The following is a 19,762-nucleotide window of genomic DNA, read 5'->3' as shown; positions in this document are numbered from 1 at the left end:
TTATGATTAAAATTGCGAAATTTGTAATACCTATAATCACCACGTTGCAGATCATTGACAATGTTTTTCATGAATTGTAATGTTTTGTCACAAGTTGCTGTTTTTAAATTGTTTTTTCATAAATTGATTCATTTTCTCACATATCAATTAAACATTTTTATTTTCAAACATCCTTTTAGTAATTCCGATATATTCCAGTAAGGAAATACATTTTTCAGCCATATCTGAAGTCAATTTATCTTTTCAACCCAGTCTTTCATTGTGAAAGACTGATTTATTCTCAAGAATGGGCTTATTTCGGTAATTTCTGGTTGCACGAATATTTTGTTGGTGTCTAATATGGTTAAAGGTGGCCAGTGAAATAAAAGTAATAGGCCTCCTCTTATTTTTCTCTTCAAGTCACATGTCTAAAAACCCTAATGTTGCAAATGCATGTACTAGAAAGCTTTTGTAACAAGTGATCGTTAATGTCAACCTTAACAGATCTTGCGCTGCAGCCCCACCCATGTCCTTGACCCACCTGGCTGAGTGGCACACCTTCACCTGCACCATCTGGAGTGATACACTCTTCCTAGCATCCCCTGGCTATTACTCCAACCATTTTTTGGGCTTCAAGACTATGCCCAGGAGATGAATGATAGGATGTTGAAAGGGGAATTTCTAACCCAAATTGTCACATTTTTCAATGGCGCAATATCTTGCATCACTGATGTTACATACAACAAAATTGAATAAATCAAACTACCAATGATTTTTAAAGCTTGTTTATGCCAATTAGCTAAACAATTAACATTAATGGAAACAATTGGTTAAAAAATGTCATGGTAAAATAATTCACAGAATGATAGTTGGATTTCAAAATTGTCAATTTCAAATATAGTGAAAATTGAAGTTATGAACCCAAGACATGGAAGCAAACCTACAATCTGCAATCATGTCACCACGCAGTGATTTATTGTTTATTTACACAACACTTGGATGTCAATGTATGAACGCAGTGTAAAGGACCACAGTCTTGGCATAATTCATACAGAGCACTCACAATTTTCTACATTGTTAAATTATTTACCATGTGTCACCTCTCTCACACACCCACACACCTCCACGACAATAAACAACTCCAAACAACTTTAACAAATATTGCAATATGGTAATAATCACTAGTTCTGTGGACAGAATCTCACACCTCATTAAAACTACAAAATTCGTGCCTGTCCATCATTCATAATTCTCAACTGGATGCTCAAGGCTTTGTTAAAGGCAACTCAACCCTGAAAAATGAAGACCGGTTCTGCTGTGTTCTAGAACACCGGAAGCCTGGTTTGGAGATCAAGTTGATTGCTGGCACTCTTTGGGAGTCTTGTTATGTAACCTTATCGCCATCTGGTTCTATAAGAATTCATAAGCTGCCTCGACAGCTTGAACTTGTGTGAAGAACCTGGTTAATAAGGACAAAAGATGGGAAAGTAGTTGGTTGGGTGGGAAGAGCATCCCTCGGAAAAGAAGAGTCTATGGTATTGCCTCCTCAAATTTCTTCTGTTTTGTGGTATACAAGACTGTAATTTTTGGTAGCAGCCTATATGAAGGTAGAGGTGAATATATGCCAGGAGGGCCATAGGAGGATTTATTTATAAGCTTATTCCTAAAATGTCTCAACAGAAAAAACACTCCCAAGTTTTGTTTCTTAAATTAAACAAACCTTCTTTTCAAAGTCTTTCTTATTGTTTCTTAATTATTGTACTTTGGAATTACAGTTGAGTTAGTAGGAAGGCTGATTTCCCAATGGCAAATGCCTGTGGATGCATCAATTGTGTGTAACATCACCGGATGCTATTGTTTAGGGACCATCTTTTCAGGGACTATGATGCCAAAGACAGTCACTGCTAGCAGCTAGCATACTTCTATGGGAGAAGATTCAGCAAGATGCTCTTCAATATAGTGGACGAGGTGGTGGCACCACTGATGCTGTAGTTTGCTGGTCCACTACATCCAGTACATTTACGTCAGCATAGGCTGGATGACAGATAAAAGGAAGTCCCCTGTGGTCCTGGATCTTCTCCAGCTCAATAGGTCTACAGTATTCTAATACTTTGGACCTGACAAAGTGGTAACAAGGGAATTTCCTTCAAATGCTCTACCAATGGTGAGAGAAATTTCTCTGGGTGATTCTACTGTGGAGTTAGCACTTTTCTACATAAATCAGAGGAGTTTAAGCATAGTATAACAATAGGGTTACCTAGCAAGATACCTTTCCTTCCAGCACATCCAAGGCTAACATCCGCTCTGGTGTATTTCTTCTCTACCTGATGCCCAATGACCATGGGCACCTAATATAAGAGGTAGAACAGTATCAGAAGAGACAAGAACAGCTTGTGTCTTCCTACAGAGAGTCATGCAAAATGGACATATTTCCAGCAGGGGAGTGACTGAGCAAAGTTAATAACTTTTTCATTGGCACAGGGGAAGGAAAGTGGAAGAGAAGGGTGGAAGATATTAACCACTATGGGAGAAGTCGAAATGTGAAATTAAGGTGGGGCATGAGCTCAGGAAGTGGGCTACACCACAAATGTTTGAGACAGACCAAAAGCAAAACATTTAAAATACATATTGGGACGGAGAAAAGTTGTTCAAAATGCGGGTACATGTGGAAAGGAATGAAAAGATTTGATCAATAGACACAGTTCTAGATTGGTTATCTTTGTCAGAAAAGATATTCTAATATTTCACGGCTTCTCTTGGGCAAAGTGACTTCACAATCTGTAGGAGGAAGTCAGTTCACTTCCTCAATACTGTTACCTGCTGTCCATGCTTCATGATCCTCGTTGGATCTCCTTGGTTACATGTTTGTCACCCTCTTCACACTGCAACTGGTCAATCATGCTCCACAATCCCCATCTGATCTCCATGGTTACGTATTAAAAGTTAGCCATCCAGACTGTAACAGGCTTTTCGTGCTTCACAACCCCCTTTTGATTTCCATAGTTACCTTTTAGGTGTAACTATCTATATTGCTGAAGAATCTGAACATTTTGGCAACCTGCAGGAGCTGGCAGGTTTCATTTAATACATCTGACACTTAAAAATACGTTTGTACTTACATCCATCAGTCAATGGGAACATGCTTCTAAACAGTATGTCTTAATTTAAATTCCTTATGTCATCAGAAGAACTTTGCATATTACTATATGTACATATGCTAGTAGAAGAACTACAATCACCTTCTCATATCAAAGAAAATGCATACAACCAGCTCATCATTCGTCCCTCCTGGCAGCTAACATGACAGTTATTCTCGATCATGCATGGCTTTTTGGGTCATCAGCTATTAGGCAAAATCCATATATTCTTCCTCATCTATCTCACTCACTACAGCTTTCTACTCCTCTCCCACGAGGTCAAAGGACTGCAATCTGAATAGTGGTTTTGAAAATTCATAATCCACACAATAAGACATATCCCAGATGCAACTCCCAAAAAGCAATATGTTCTCTACATCTATGTATAACTATTTTTTCATGTTTCACTTGTTTTACATTGTCTGGTAAAATTGATGCTTTGTCTAGCGCTTGGTCCTTGCACTTGATCAACCTGCACATAACTTAATGAAAAGAATGCCTAACAAGACCAATATAAACTTCTCTATGGTGGACTTGTAAAATGCACTGTGCAGTGCCACTCCAGAATGGTTTTCCATGAAGTCTTGTACTGCGCTTGGGAAATGAATGATGGACAAAATACCCAGTGAGTATTGCAAAGCTGAGTGCAGCTCAACAGAAGATTTTGGCTTGAAAAGGCGGTCATTAGCAGGGAAGAACATACAAGCAACCGATGATCAATATGGTAGGAAACATAGTGACCCACATCCACCAGAGAAAAGAAATGTGGCAGAGCCTACGTTTGGCTCTGTAGCAGTAGTATTATATCAGAGTGTTGTGGCAAAAATATAGTGCTACAAAAATACTGTAGCCAAAATATCGACTACAATAACCTTATGAAGGTAAGTATAGACGTAGTATTCTTAACTTCACATCTGCTACCTTATTACGAGATTCGTGCTATACAAATACCACATATCAAATACATACACCTTGAAGATATATATCTCCACATATATATGTATATATACACACAATGTACACACACACATATATATTCAAGATATATTTATAAACATAGATCTGAAGTTAAGAATAGTAAGTCTATACTTAAATTTGTGTACTTACATTCACCATATTGCGATAGTCAATTTTCTGGCAACAATCATTTTGGAGCACAATATTTTGGATACAAGAGTCTGTTAGCATACTGTAGAGGCACTGCAAACTGCTCTGGCTGAGAAATCACCACTGCAAAATCTTACTTTGGGTGTTAAATCCCGAATACACCACACAAAAAACTAAACGACCAGTGTGAATGGTTGGAACCAGTTTTGTATGGTACCGAGGGCTCTAAGCAGATTTTGACGAAACCACCTGCACTGAGGTGGCCGTGCAGGGGGGTATGAAAAACAAAAGCTTCAAAGCATTAGAACAACTTTGATTCCAAACTTCATTCTGACAATATTAAGGTTTGACAGCATCCACAATGCCCAGAAAGATCAGTGACATAAAATGCCCACCAACAGCACACCAGCAAATAAATATATGTGGTTGTAGAGTACTTCTCACCTATGGCACTGCAGTGAGCCACTTGTAAACAAACTGTGGCTCTGGACACTCATTTGCAGATGGGAAAAGGAATTAAACTTTTGGGAAAAGCAGAAGAAGCACTTTGATGATATTGGTGGACAGTCTAGAGCCCTCAATAGTCATTTTATCACCACATTGCTTGTTAAGAATCTTAACAGTAGTGTTTGCAAGACAGGTGTGAAGACATGACTGTATCATTAGCAATCTTAGCATCGCATAATGTCCTGGACATATAAAATGAGACAAGGCAGAAGTTCAAATCATGACGCCAGCATCTTTCATCCCCTAAGTGACTCTGAGCAAACGGGTATGTTGCATTTTCAAAAACAGGAAACAAACCTACAATTTTTGTCCTACAAAACAGCTTCCATTCTATTTACTTCTTTTTTAGTATTAAGTTTGTTAAGTACTAAATTAGAGGAGACTGATGTTTCCACCAAAACAAGCTTAGGGCGCAAGCACTGATTGTACAGGTTGAATGAGGTACCACTTACACATATACATTATCTTCTTGGCCCAGAGCAAGTAGAAACCTCTGCTGCTTGTAGAGCTCCAGTTTTTAACACGCAAGGTGAATTCTCTTAAGTAACTGCCATTTTGTAGAGACTGTACTCTACCAATAGGCGTCCAGTGGGCCACTCAGCCACTATCAAACTTACTGGAAATTTTAAACCTGAACGGTCCACGGACAAGCAGGAGTTGGACAAGGAGAATGGGAGGAGGACGGGAAACATGTAGAAATAGTTTGAATTCCAGTTACACAGTTTATATTTTCATCTCACAAAATAATTTGAGTGACTCTTCCTTTCACTCAGAAGAGTCCTGTGCAAGCACAAGCAGTCAAATCTCTCTTATACTAAAGAGAAAAGCTTTTGGCAACATTTGCCAAAAGTTATATCCACTGTGCTGTAAGAAACACCCACATACAATTCTATAAAACCAAATGCCACAGCTCAGAAAGGAGTGCTGTGAAGCAAATTCGGTCTAAGAAAGACCTAGTTAAAGAGGTCAAATCTATTGCACCAACAAGGAACAAAATGGCTCATCTGTCTGGTCGAAAAGAGATCAAAACAGACACAAGTGAGGGAAAACAAACTGTGTGTTTCCCATGCTATTGACAAAACACATTGAACAAAGCTGATAAGATACTGTACTTCAGGAGGAGCGTATCCTCAGAGAATCTACCCTAATCAAAAAATACATACTTTGCAGTTAAAGATGGCATGGTTGGAAAGAAGACCTAAAATTCACAGATCATGTACTGTAGATTGAACCCAGGAATACAAAGTTTTCTGGAGGTAATACATTGGCCACTAACTATGAAAATATGTTGTTTAAACGTGGCCACCCTGAAGTGCAAAAGGGAGAAAGATTGACAATGCACAAAAAAGCACAAGATAACATGACAGCCTGCCCATTGGGTATGGCACACATTAGATACCTCACTAAGTCTTTGAATTTGAAGCCTAAATTGGCCTATGTACTAAGAAAACCATTGCTCTACTAAAGATAAATTGCATGGAAAAAGATGAGCGACCAAACAAACGCTCATTGTCAATAAAACCGACTCTAGCTATATTTTCTATTTCTGCTTCAAACATCATCTTTAATATCATCTAAAGGAGATATGAATACATTTGACAGATCTTCTACGGATTGTTTCTGATTAATTGTGGTGTCAGACTCCAGCATGCAAATTTTGTAGTATTTAAATTTTGAAAATATTTACTAAAATATTTTGATTTCTAAGACGTGTTCAAGGTCTCAGCACGCTTTTTGTCAGAGAAAAATATGGATCCTGAATTTTTTGTATGAGATCTAGACATATCGAGCAGAAATCTGTGGATGCCTGATGGGAACACCATTTATGGGATTAGCTGTCACAAGCACAGCTCCCAAAATTCTTTTAAGCCATAGTCTTCTGCAGTATACCAATAGTGCTGAAAGTAATGTGACAATTTTTCATCGCACACGTAGTGAAAAGACAACCATGCCGAAAGAAAGAAGGAAGATTTAAGAGTACTCTGAAGTATATTGAAAATACAGGGCTGGTGTATTCACCTACCCAATCTTCAGAGATGGTTAATGCATAACCCACCTTCTGTACTTAAAGCAGCAGTAATGTATAGCAAAGTAATATGACCTCCTCAACTCCAAAATTTTAATCTGCTCCTTTTTCTCAAATTTTATTCAGTTTCAGGATAAGCATTTTTAATTATCCTTATACATTATCACCTATGTTGTTGCAAAATTGTTGTGCTGTTTCTGATTAAATATTCTGCTGCCATTTAAAGGATATGCTCAACAGAATCACCCGGAAAGTTACATTAATAAAGGAGCTATTTAAGTACGGATTTTATCCCTAACAATTTATATAAGAAGAAAATTAAAAAAATTGAAGGCATGACCAGTTACATAGACTTTTCTGATATACTGCTGCTTTAAGTTTACAGGTTCCCATACTGCAAGCTGCTAAAACCCTGACTCAATTCCCACTCTTAAAAATATTTCCAGAAATGTACAGGCGCAGACATTTGCTGGCATCCACAATGATACAGCAAAGAAACACCATGATTAAGATGTAATACGTAAGTCTATGGAAGATAAAGAACTACTTCTCTTCTATGTCTCAAACACGGCCAGCTGACCTCGACTACAATTTTTTTCTCTTTTTCTAATTTTGTTTTTTTACTAGTTAAATAGATTTATTTTCTATTTAGAAAAATTGCACTTAATTCCTAGGAAACCCAAACGAAAGGAAAAAAATAGTTAACTCGTAAAGATATATGTGTGTGTGTATCTGTGTATATATAGATATATATATTTATATATGTGTATATTTAAATCTATCGTTCTAGCTTATTTGTTTTTCCCCTATCAATCCACATTTTGTGGCTATGCACAGACCTATTTGAATCTTTGCTGAACAATAAACAAAAAGTCCATGAAACGGCACCTGGATGGCTTAAAAGGTCTCTTCCGTTTGTACGACAGTCAGATCTGCTGCCTACTAGTGCAAGTTTTTGTAACTTATTATTCATTTTAAGAAAACCTGAGCTTAAAATGTCATGACAAGGACCTCAAAAATCTTAAATCGATATTGAAAAGTCCAGCATTTTGTGACCTGATACAGCTCAGTCTTGCAACGAAGTTTCCAGCTCCGTAACTGTAATGAAGAACCTCTCATCTGATCGCCCATCACACTGGCCTGCGGCTTTATGCCGCTCAACTGTCGCATTCCATCAACTTCTCTGCATTTCCAGAGGCGACGTGCGGCTTCTGTTGTGCCCTTCAAAGGCTCTGGAGCTCCTTTTGGATTTCCATCCATGGCTTCCCCATCCTTCTACAATTCAATCAGGATTTAGGGACGTAGGTCTCCTCGCCAAAAGAAAAGTCTTTGCAACAGGAATGACTCTTGAGTCCCAGTGAAATGTACCCCCTTCTGCTTGAAGGGTTTCGCAAAGCTCATAAGATGTCATCATAGTCCAGTAATTTGGAATGTTGGCGGGTTTTCCAGAGTCGGTAGAGGCGGAAATCAAAGTAGGTTTCAATCAATTGCTTGCCTACGATTGGAAAAAGAAGGACAAAAAAGAGGGTCACAAAAGTGGAGGAGAAAGTGCATTGAGGGAAAAAATAATTGAGTTGGGAAATCTGAAATGAAAAGAAGAATGGTAAAATTAAAGGAGATGGAAAGGAATAAAGAGCACAGGAAATACAGAGAGGGACAGACAACAAAGAAGGACAAAAGATGGGATAAACAAAGAGAAAAATGGGAGAGTTATCAATTCATTGGTGTTTATAGTAAAGAACAAAAGAAAATAAGTTACTTACCTGTAACTACGGTTATCCAGTATTGGTATCTTTTATAGATTCACATGCCTGAATCATTCCCCGTCGTCGAGATGGGAGTCCCACGGTATAATAATCAAGCAGTATCCAAATAATGCCATAGGCTATATTGGCCATGAGCCATGGTAATATAGCCTATCTATGTCCTTTTAAAAAAAAGGACCAAGGGCCATATGTAGGAAGCCAAATTGCGATTGCAAATGCTGAAATTCGGAGAATTTCAGCATTTGCGATCGCAATTTGGGCAATGTGCTATGTAGCAAACAACAACCCACAAGCAAAATAAGGAATCGCAAAATTTGCGATTCCTTATTTTGCAAATGCATTTAAGGAATCCCAAATTGCGATTCCTTAAATGCAATGTAGGAAGCACCCAAGTTGTGCGATTCTGGCTTAAGGAATCGCAAATTACCACCAACTTCAGGTTGGTGGTAATTTGCGATTTCTTAGAAAAATGCACTTTTTGCATTTTGCAAAGTGCCATGGGGCGCACATACATGCCCTTAGCGCATGTATGTGCACCACATGTGCACACACGTTTATTTCAGGGGTGCAAAATGGTGTCCTATTGACACCCTTGCAACCTTGAATTTGCATTCTCAATTTGCGATTCTCTAGTTGAGAATCGCTAATTGAGAATGTCTTCCCATTCATTCCTTTGGGCATTCTAGCCCATAGGAATGAATGGCAAGGTATTCCTTATTTGCGAATCTCAATTTGCAATTCGCAAATAAGGAATATGTGGGATTCGCAAAATATTTTGCTATTCCTACCTACATTGCGTTTTGTGATTCTCTAATTGCGATTCCCTAAAAATCACAATTTGAGAATCGCAAAACACGTTCTACCTACATATGGCCCCAAATGTTGAATGCAGCCAATCAGCTGTTAGCACCCTATGGAACCTTCCCAGCAGAGGCAGTTTCCCTCAGATTTTCCCAGCACAAGTGAGAAGTGAGTGTCTTAATATAATAAGGAAACAGCCTCTACGGGGAGGAGGGTGGGTGCATGTGGATCTATGAAAGATACCAATACTGGATAACCATAGTTATAGGTAAGTAACTTATTTTTTTATCCAGTATTGGGGTATCTTTCATAGATTCACATGCCTGAATCAGAATAGCATGCAGTGACATCCAATCTTTCAGTCTGTCTGTAGCGGATGGTGGGAGACTGTAACACGTGTTGAACCCAAAAAATCTTAGGTAACAAGAGCAAAGAGGATGTAGCCTTACTGCTAGAGCATTCGACGTCGAAGCTGGGGAACAGAGTTCGAGTCTTGGTAACGACGCTCAACATTCTGTGATTCTGGGCAAATCAATTAATCTCCCCGTGCCTAACAAAAATGAATATGTCCTTGTGTAACGAACCTGGTGTTATGTAAAGCGCTCTGATACCCGATATCTTCGGGTCTATTTCGCGCTATATAAAACTCAAAACTCTAAAAACAAAAACAAATGTAAAACCTAAGGGTTATAACTGTGTGAAATGAGTGTGAATGGATGCACAGAATATACTCTGAAAAGCATGGTAAACATCACTTATGTAACATATAGTATACACACACACACACACACACACATATATATATATATATATATATATCAGAATCCTGTTGTGCCTGGGATCCCCCAAGAAATAGGTACGGACCACAGCGTGTCCTTGAAGATCTTTAAGTGCAGTTTATTGCAATCAAATTAGCAGCAAATTCAACATTTTGGCATTACAGCATTACGCGTTTCGACAGTGGAACACTGTCTTGATCACCCATATATATAACACATTACCAAAGAGAAATAAAAGAGAATCTTTTAAATTGGAACCGGAGTCCTTGTGATTAGCAATCAATATAAAAAAAACAAAAGACTCTTTCCAAGGGTTAGAAAGAGGCTTAGCTTAATGGAAAAGATAGTGAAGTACTGCCTGGCCCACGCAGCATCTGTGTCTTGTGCGGATTCCAGGCAATAGTGCTGCGTGAAAGTATGAGCGGTACTCCAGGTTGCAGCACGACAGATCTTCTCTAACGTTACCACTGCAAAAAGGGCCGCAGAAGGTGCAACCATTCTGGTAGAGTGAGCCTTTGCTATGCTTTTCAAAGGCTTGTTGGCTTTGATATGACAGAATTGGATCACAGCTGATATCCATCTTGCAATAGTGGCTTTTGTTATTGCAGTCCCTTCTCTGCCTTGGCCATAGGCAACAAGTAATTAATCAGTTTTTCGAATGTCCTTTGTTCTCTGAAGATAGAACTTGAGGCAGCATTTGACATCAAGTGTATGTACTTTAGGGATAAACGTGGGATTAGTCCTTAGAATCACAGCATTTTCCTTAAATATTAAAAAGGGTTTCTTGATCGTGAAAGCCTGGATTTCGCTTACCCTTCTGGCTGAGTTGAGGGCCAGAAGAAGGGCAACTTTCCATGTGAGTTATTTCAATTCAGCTTTATGAATGGGTTCAAATGGTCTTTTCATGAGTTAAGCAAGAACCACGTTTAAATTCCATTACGGTGGGGGTGCTCGCACTGGAGAGAAAGCACGGAACAGCCCCTTCATGAATTGTTTGATACGGCTTGAGTCATAAAGAAAGTGCCACTGGAAGCTCTTCTATAGCGAGAGATGGAAGCCAGATGCACCTTAACCAAATAGAAGGTTAAACCTCATTTTGCCAAAGAGAGAAGATAAGGTAAAATCTGTTGTGGGGATATTTGAAATGGATGAAGGTCATTACGTTGGCATCAGACACAGAATCTCTTTCATTTAAGTTTGTACGTCTTGTTGGTGCTGTCTGTTCTAGATTTTGAAAGAATATCTCTACACTCTTGAGAAATGTTCATGTCTTTAAACTCCAAGAATTCAGGAGCCAGGTGTGTAAATGCAGAGACTCCGCATTCGGATGGTGCACTTGACTGTTTTTCCTGGAGGAGGAAACAGCTACAGACAAATAGGTCTCGTTTCTGAGAGGTGAAGAAGTTGCGGAAAACAATTTTGCCTGGCCCACCTGGGTGCGATGAGAATCAGGCGACATCCTTCCAGCTTCATTTTGGTCAGTACTCTGGGGATCGATGGGATTGGGGGGAAAAGTGTAGGTATATATCCCTGACCATTGCATCAAAAGTGCATTGCCCTGAGACCCCGGAAGGGGGTACCTGGTGACATAGGACTGGCATTTGGTCTTGATGTTCGTAGCAAACAGGTCCAGAGCTGGTTTCCCCCTTAGAGCAAATACTCCGTCCAACTAGAATTGATTGAGTTTCCATTCATGGCAATTGTCTGTAGCTCTGCTGAGAGCATCGGCCAGTGTGTTGTGTAGACCTGGAACATGCTTGGCTTTGAGAGAGATTCTGTGCTCTGTTATCCTGCGCTTCTACAGAAAGCGTGAGAGATTTTGTTCCTCCCTGTTTGTTTATGTGGAACATACTGGTCATGTTGTCTGTACGGACCAGTACAGAGGCGCCTACTATCCTCTGTAGGAAGGAGAGGAATATGGCTTCAGCTCCAGGCTGTTGATATGACTTTGTTTTTGAGAATTGGACCATTTGCCTTGAATTTGAAGTTCCTGCAAATGGCCTCCCCAGCCATCCATGGAGGCATCCGTTGTCAGGATGAAATCTGGTATGTCTTGAAAGTAAATCAATCCTTTTGAAAGGTTTGGGGTGTGGACCACCATGTCATTGCTATCTTCATGGCCGGAGTATCATGAATGATGTCTTCAAAAGATCCCGATGTTTGAAGCCATTGTTTTTGTAATTCTTCCTGGAGAGGTCTCATTTTGAGTCTGGCCAAGGGAACCAAGTCGATTGCTGCAGAGCACATCCCTATCAGTGATTTGTATTTCCTTATAGAAAATGGCTTTTTTCTTGATATGGCCATAGCCAAAGAACGTAGTCGGGTTCGGCGTTCTTCCGACAAGAATGCTTTGGATTGGGGGAACAACCTTTACAACGCAACTTTTACAACGCACTACACTTACAACGCATTTTTTACAACGCAAAATCCATTACAACGCACTACACTTACAACGCATGACACTACAACGCATTTTTAAAAACTACCTTTACAACGCATTCCATTACAACGCCTACCATTACAACGCATAATATTACACTACACTATCCAACACTCTGTTGCACCCCCTGGAGTTAGAATAGTAATTTTTACCCCTATACTATCCAACACTTACCCTACTGTTGCACCCCCTGGAGTTAGAATAGTAATTTTTACCCCTATACTATCCAACACTTACCCTACTGTTGCACCCCCTGGAGTTAGAATAGTAATTTTTACCCCTATACTATCCAACACTTACCCTACTGTTGCACCCCCTGGAGTTAGAATAGTAATTGTTACCCCTATACTATCCAACACTTACCCTACTGTTGCACCCCCTGGAGTTAGAATAGTAATTTTTACCCCTATACTATCCAACACTTACCCTACTGTTGCACCCCCTGGAGTTAGAATAGTAATTTTTACCCCTATACTATCCAACACTTACCCTACTGTTGCACCCCCTGGAGTTAGAATAGTAATTTTTACCCCTATACTATCTAACACTTACCCTACTGTTGCACCCCCTGGAGTTAGAATAGTAATTTTTACCCCTATACTATCCAACACTTACCCTACTGTTGCACCCCCTGGAGTTAGAATAGCAATTTTTACCCCTATACTATCCAACACTTACCCTACTGTTGCACCCCCTGGAGTTAGAATAGCAATTTTTACCCCTATACTATCCAACACTTACCCTACTGTTGCACCCCCTGGAGTTAGAATAGTAATTTTTACCCCTATACTATCCAACACTTACCCTACTGTTGCACCCCCTGGAGTTAGAATAGTAATTTTTACCCCTATACTATCTAATACTTACCTTAAATGCAATTTAATATTATGTGTTGTAATGGTATGCGTTGTAAAGGTAGTTTTTAAAAATGCGTTGTAGTGTCATGCGTTGTAAGTGTAGTGCGTTGTAATGGATTTTGCGTTGTAAAAAATGCGTTGTAAGTGCATGCGTTGTAAAAGTGTGCGTTGTAACGTCATACATCCTTTGGATTGGATTGTGTCCAATCTGACTCCCAGGAAAGGTACTATTTGACTGGGAATGAAAGAGGACTTTGTGACGTTGACTGTCAACCCTAGTCTGCTGAACAGTTGTTAATAAGCTTTGGTGGTTCTGGATTCCTGTTTTGCCGTAGAAGCCTTTAACAGCCAGTCGTCCAAGTATGGGAATACTTGATGGCCTTGAGAACGTAAAGCCGCTGCCACAGGTGCCAGGCATTTTGTAAATATCCTTGGTGCCGATTTGAGGCCATAAGGGAGAACCTTGAATTGGTAGTGGGTACCAGCCACCGCGTATCAGAGGAATTTTCGATGCTTCCGATGAATGGGGATGGGGAAATATGCGTCTTTCCATGTCGAGGGATGTCATGAAATCTCAATTTTTGAGACATCATAAGATCTCAGTCAAAATTACCATTCTGAAAGTTTGTTTTCTTAGCAATTTGTTTAACTTTCTGAGATCCAAAATTGGTCTCCATTCCCCTGACTTTTTCATAATCAAAAATAAACGGGAATAGAAACCTTGCACTCTTTGCAGAGCTGGAACTTTCTCTATGGCTCCTTTTGCAAGCATAATCTTCGTTTCCTTCTGCAATAACTGAAGACGAGTGGAAGGGGTTCCCCTGGGTGGCGTAGTTGGAGGTTTTTGTACGAACTACAGTGTGTGACCGAAGGCGATCAAATCCAATACCCAACGGTCCGAAGTTATACTCTCCCATTGCTGGAGGAAACTGGATATCTTTGCACCCACATGGAGGGGAAGATGAGGGGGAGGCTTGTACCCTGGTAAAATCACTGTTTTCTTCCATTGTCTCTGCCTTGGGACGATGTTCTCTTTTGGCCCCCTTGGCGAGAGAAACCAGCCGTAGCCAGTTGACGGTAGGCAGCAGGCCGATGGGATTGTCTATATTGCATTTGGTAAGGCTGACATTGTTTCGCCCTTTAGTAGTTTTCTCTGTAAGTGGAAAAAACACATCCTTTTGCCCCTCTGAATGGTATCTTTCTGTACTGGAGAGAACCTAATGATTTAGCCGTATCTGTGTCCTTTTTGATTGAAAGAAACGCCTCATCTATATGTTTGCCGAATAAGGCGTCTCCATCAAACGCCATATCCAGAACCTTTGACTAGACCTCTGGTCTAAATGTGGTTGCCTTCAACAACCCCTGGCGTCTCAAAACAGCCGCTCCTGCCAGTTGGCGGAACCCTGTGTTGGCTATGTCCATAGAACAATCGATTGTTTCTGAGGCTGCCCATTCTTCTTCTATGAGGATCTTCCTGGCTTCCTGCTTTCTGTCCTCAGGAATAAGGTCTAGAAGAGAAGCCACATCAGACCACATTTGTCTGTCATATCATCCGATGATAGCCAAAGCGTTGGCTGCCTTAATAGTAGTGGCAGCCATGGTGGAGAAACGCTTTCCCATAATATCAAGCTTACGCCCTTCTTTGTCCGGAGAAGTGGAGATCGGGGTGCCTGGGTTTTTAGATCTCTTTTGTGCTGCCTGAGATTTAACAGAATCCAGTTTCGGATGGCCAGTTAGACATGAAGGGGAATTTTCTGGGGCTCTGTACTTTTTCTCTATGCGAGCACTGGTGGTATTGTTGCCGAGGTCATCATAATCTTTACACCCTCTTGCCAAATTTAGTTAATAATTGGAATTGTGCGCATTGACTTTCTGGCCTCCTCTTTAAAGTCATACAGGAAGCAGTCTGTATGTTTACTCTCCATGGGAAGATGGAATTTATTAGAAGCCCTCTCCATTAGGTTGTGGAAACCCCCTACGTCTTCAAGCAGGGAGTCCGCTGGGTGGTGTGACGGAGGTGAAGGAGCAGGAATAATGTAGTCTTCCCAGGGATCGGATCTGGGATTTCGCTTGCTTTTCGCTCTTCGTCCGAAGAGGAATGGTCGATCGGACCAACCTCTCATGGTACTGTAGATGTTGCTGGTGAACTCTTTTTGTCATGAATTTGAGTTTGTGCTGGCAGTTCCTTTGGGGAACCCTACTCACGACGGAACCAGGGTAATATTTATATATAAGAAAACAATAGTTCCTGTGGATAAACAGAACTAATATTTGAAATACTTGTGCACATTCGCAATAAAAGGACCATCTAATGTCAGAGAGCAAGAAAAACTTTCTACACAGTTTGCTCGGTATAACATATTTTATGAAAAAATAAATAAACAATAGGTACACTTCTTTCAGTCAAAAGTAGTACTGTTTGTGCATTGTGTCCCCAAGTGAAGAAATGGAACCAATAAGTGAATATACAAAGTGAATTATTATGTACACGGTTTCCATCAGTTGTGAAAAACGACCATTCTTATACAGTATTTTTTACAGCTTCAGTACACAATGATACGGGCTGGGTAATGGTCTGTTCTTTTTTACTTGTCGATGGCGTTTTGACCCTTCTATCAATGGGGGTCTCCTCAGGACTAACGATGTAGGGTCATCTAAAACAAAATAAGGAAAGCATAAGGCCCATATACCGGCACATATGCAGGAAAAACTAATGAGAAGGCATCTATAGGGAATTACCTGGATGAAGAGAGTGCTGCCTCTGTGACAGTGAAGTGAAAGGTGAAGGTAAAAACTCACGTGAGGACCCGGCCGGGTTCTTCAGTGAAAAGACAAGAGAATGCATGTCAGTTACTGCATTATAGTAAGGACATAGAGATAGCTGGTTATAACATGTCGTGGTTGAAGAAATTATATTTACCTCAAAGTGAGGTCAGGACGGCACTTCAGGATGTTAGATGGCGGTAAGCCCTTCTTTAAGTTTGCTACAGCCGTGTCAGCTGCAGTGAGGCCTCCCAAGTAGGCTCCGGGTGCAATGACACCGAGCGCCTGCGGGACGCTCTGTTTTATCTCGGGTTTCCCGCCTTTCTGATGTGGGAACCGGCAGGCTTCCCAAAGAAAACCGTGCCCCCGAGGCCTCACTGCAGCTGACACACATTTCCACTCAGAACCCATCCCTAAAGCTTAACTCTCCGTATGCCTTATTTCACAGTACCCTACAGTGCACTGTCACTGTAATCAGCACCACGCTGTCAAACAGAACGCTATGGCTGTAGCGAACTTAAAGAAGAGCTTACCGGCCATCTAACATCCTGAAGTGCCGTCCTGACCTCACTTTGAGGTAAATATAATTTCTTCAACCACGACATGTTATAACCAGCTATCTCTATGTCCTTACTATAATGCAGTAACTGACATGCATTCTCTTGTCTTTTCACTGAAGAACCTGGCCGGGTCCTCACGTGAGTTTTTACCTTCACCTTTCACTTCACTGTCACAGAGGCAGCACTCTCTTCATCCAGGTAATTCCCTATAGATGCCTTCTCATTAGTTTTTCCTGCATCTGTGCCGGTATATGGGCCTTATGCGTTCCTTATTTTGTTTTAGATGTCCCTACATCGTTAGTCCTGAGGAGACCCCCATTGATAGAAGGGTCGAAACGCCGTCGACAAGTAAAAAGAACAGACCATTACCCAGCCCGTATCATTGTGTACTGAAGCTGTAAAAAATACTGTATAAGAATGGTCGTTTTTCACAACTGATGGAAACCGTGTACATAATAATTCACTTTGTATATTCACTTATTGGTTCCATTTCTTCACTTGGGGACACAATGCACAAACAGTACTACTTTTGTCTGAAAGAAGTGTACCTATTGTTTATTTATTTTTTCATAAAATATGTTATACCGAGCAAACTGTGTAGAAGGTTTTTCTTGCCCTCTGACATTAGATGGTCCTTTTATTGCGAATGTGCACAAGTATTTCAAATATTAGTTCTATTTATCCACGGCAGTTCCTTTGAAGCATCTTGAGATGGAAATCTTTGCTTGTAATCTGTTAGAATAGCTTGAAGATCTTGAATTAAGGTTGATGGCTGATGAGCCATCTCTCTAGGGCGATGTTCTTGGTATTCATGTTGATAATGACGTGGCGGTGCCACATCCGGCTGGTAGTATTGATGGTCTTTGTAGTCATCGTCAAAATCCTGGCCTTTCACGTGCAGCTCAGAAGGACTGTGTGCTGCTCTTTACATACCATCATCATCTTCTTCACCCTCATCCGACTCTTGGAGGTCCAATAGGTGTGATGGAGGTAATGTAGAGACCTTACTATAAGCCGACATGTCAGGATGAAAATACTTCTTGGTCATCCTAATCATCCTTGACGGTGGTGTCAACAGGCTTTTGGTTACGTCCTCTGAAAATCCTGTCGTCGAAAATGTCGTCATCAACGGAATCATCAACGGTATCGTCGTCGACGGAGATGTCGCCGATGATATCGTTGTCACTGTCGACGACGACCCTGCCGTCGACGGTGTCGTCGTCGGTGACAGAAGTGGCGTCGACAGTCTGGACAGTGACAGTATCTTCGACGGCTTCATCACTGAAAAGGACTTCGACTTCGGCTATATTAGCATGGCTCAAGGCCATTATAGCCTATGACATTATTTGGATACTGCTTGATTATTAAACCGTGGGACTCCCATCTCGACGACAGGGAATGATTCAGGCATGTGAATCTATGAAAGATACCCCAATACTGGATAAATACAGACTACAGAAAAAAGCAACAGAGCATTAGGTCATAAGGATCTATGTATTTGGGGAGGCACCACTTGACCATCTCAAGATGGCCGCTGCATTTACTTGACGATTCGGCTCATCGTCTCGCCGGTGGCCTACTTCTCGCGTTATCCCGCTAACACGCGAGAGCTTTCCTGCGCTGACGAGGACCGGGTGGTGTATCTGTGCCCACAGGGTGGCGCGGTGCACCATCCCGGTTCTGGCAGCAGGGTATGCTCACAGGCGGAGCGTTCAATGGGCGCTGGTGAGTAGACACCCTTTGTTTCAGCTCTGGAGACCCAGGATGCCTTGATTATCCCTGAGGTGAGTTTACCCTGCGGGGGTAGCTGAGGTACCGGGTCTTTATCTGGTATTCCTCTGGTGTCCTCAACCCTCGTGCTATTCCTTTATGGTGTACCGGCCCCCAACAGCTACTGTTTTGACCCATTGATGAGCAGTTTTGACAACTAACTTGGTCAGAACTCCCACCTCCGCTTGCGCCATACAGTGCTTGCCGCCCATGTACACCTGATATACACAGGACCCTGGTTGGCCTCATGAGTTAGACCAGTGCTGACTGGACCTTCGGCACTTCGCCAGTGTTCACTATGCATTGGAGGTTACAAGTTGACAGGGCGTTACTAGTTTGAGCAATATGGAGTTTATTACTTTATTCAGCTTCTTCTCTTTCAACTTACGCAGGACACAAATTGGTGTCTTTTATGACTGCCAGATACTGTTGCAGTCTACATTAGACAATAGTAGTGGCGAACATTGGTTCTGCCTTATCTGTTATTTTATTGTTCACCTTATGGATCTTTATCCTGAGCAATTGGGATTTTTAATATGCCACTTGTGCATGAGGTTTTAAATCCTAGCCTCACCCCAAACACGGTGTGGAGCATGCGTGTGTGATGATACAATACACCAAACACACGTACATCCTTGGTGCCTTACGCACAGTTTTGTGAGATATATGTCATGTGCATTGTTGCCTTACGAACAGATATATGAGATACATGTCATGTGCATTGTTAACACTTACTATAATAAATGTTTTCTTATTTGCAGGTAATTTACCTGAAAACGTGATGCGTAGTAATTACCTTATCACGTTGTGTAGATAGCGTTTAGTTCTGGTCCTGAAGACGTGCCTAGATCCTCCTGACTCCCAGGGCACGAAACATGTTGACCGACCGAGAGTAGGACGTATATAGCTAGATACATAGCCTCTAGTTCACCTCCACTCTCTACCAATTTTTAATCAGGCAGTTTACCTTCTTGAATAAATAACTGTTAGGACTAACTGACCTGTTTTCTCACTTCCCTTTCACATCTGAACACACAAGGCTCCTCACCCCCACTGCACCAAACGGCAGGAACAAAAGATCCCCGCCAAAGAGCCCCATACTGGGTGCCTGTCGGGTATTGCAGCGTCGACCTGAAGAGGGGCAGGTTCATAAGATGAAGCATGACACCTAGCTTTCTAGGTGTGTGAGAGTCCTAGTTCCGAAAGGGGGAATCCACCCCCCCCCCCTATATTTTTCCAGTGTGGGACTATCCCACATTTAGTCCCTCTG

At 41.2% G+C, this 19,762-nt stretch overlaps 1 protein-coding gene across 3 annotated transcripts in view; it reads right to left on the bottom strand.

Annotated features, from left to right (window-relative positions):
* Nucleotides 1–7,347: 7,347 nt before the first annotated feature.
* NSMF (NMDA receptor synaptonuclear signaling and neuronal migration factor) overlaps nt 7,348–19,762 on the bottom strand; it is a 180,516-nt gene continuing 168,101 nt past the window's right edge. For all 3 annotated transcript variants that reach the window (XM_085610618.1, XM_085610601.1, XM_085610609.1), the window contains one exon: nt 7,348–8,251. In XM_085610618.1, coding sequence (XP_085466744.1) covers nt 8,154–8,251 — 98 coding nt within the window. In that variant the 3' untranslated portion in view covers nt 7,348–8,153. The remainder of the gene's footprint in view (nt 8,252–19,762) is intronic.

The sequence above is a fragment of the Triturus cristatus genome, chromosome 1_2 (assembly GCF_964204655.1).
Source record: "Triturus cristatus chromosome 1_2, aTriCri1.1, whole genome shotgun sequence".
In the NCBI taxonomy this organism is placed as follows: domain Eukaryota; kingdom Metazoa; phylum Chordata; class Amphibia; order Caudata; family Salamandridae; genus Triturus; species Triturus cristatus.
Note: the sequence above shows the minus strand (reverse complement) of the source record. Positions and strands in the feature narration are given on the sequence as shown.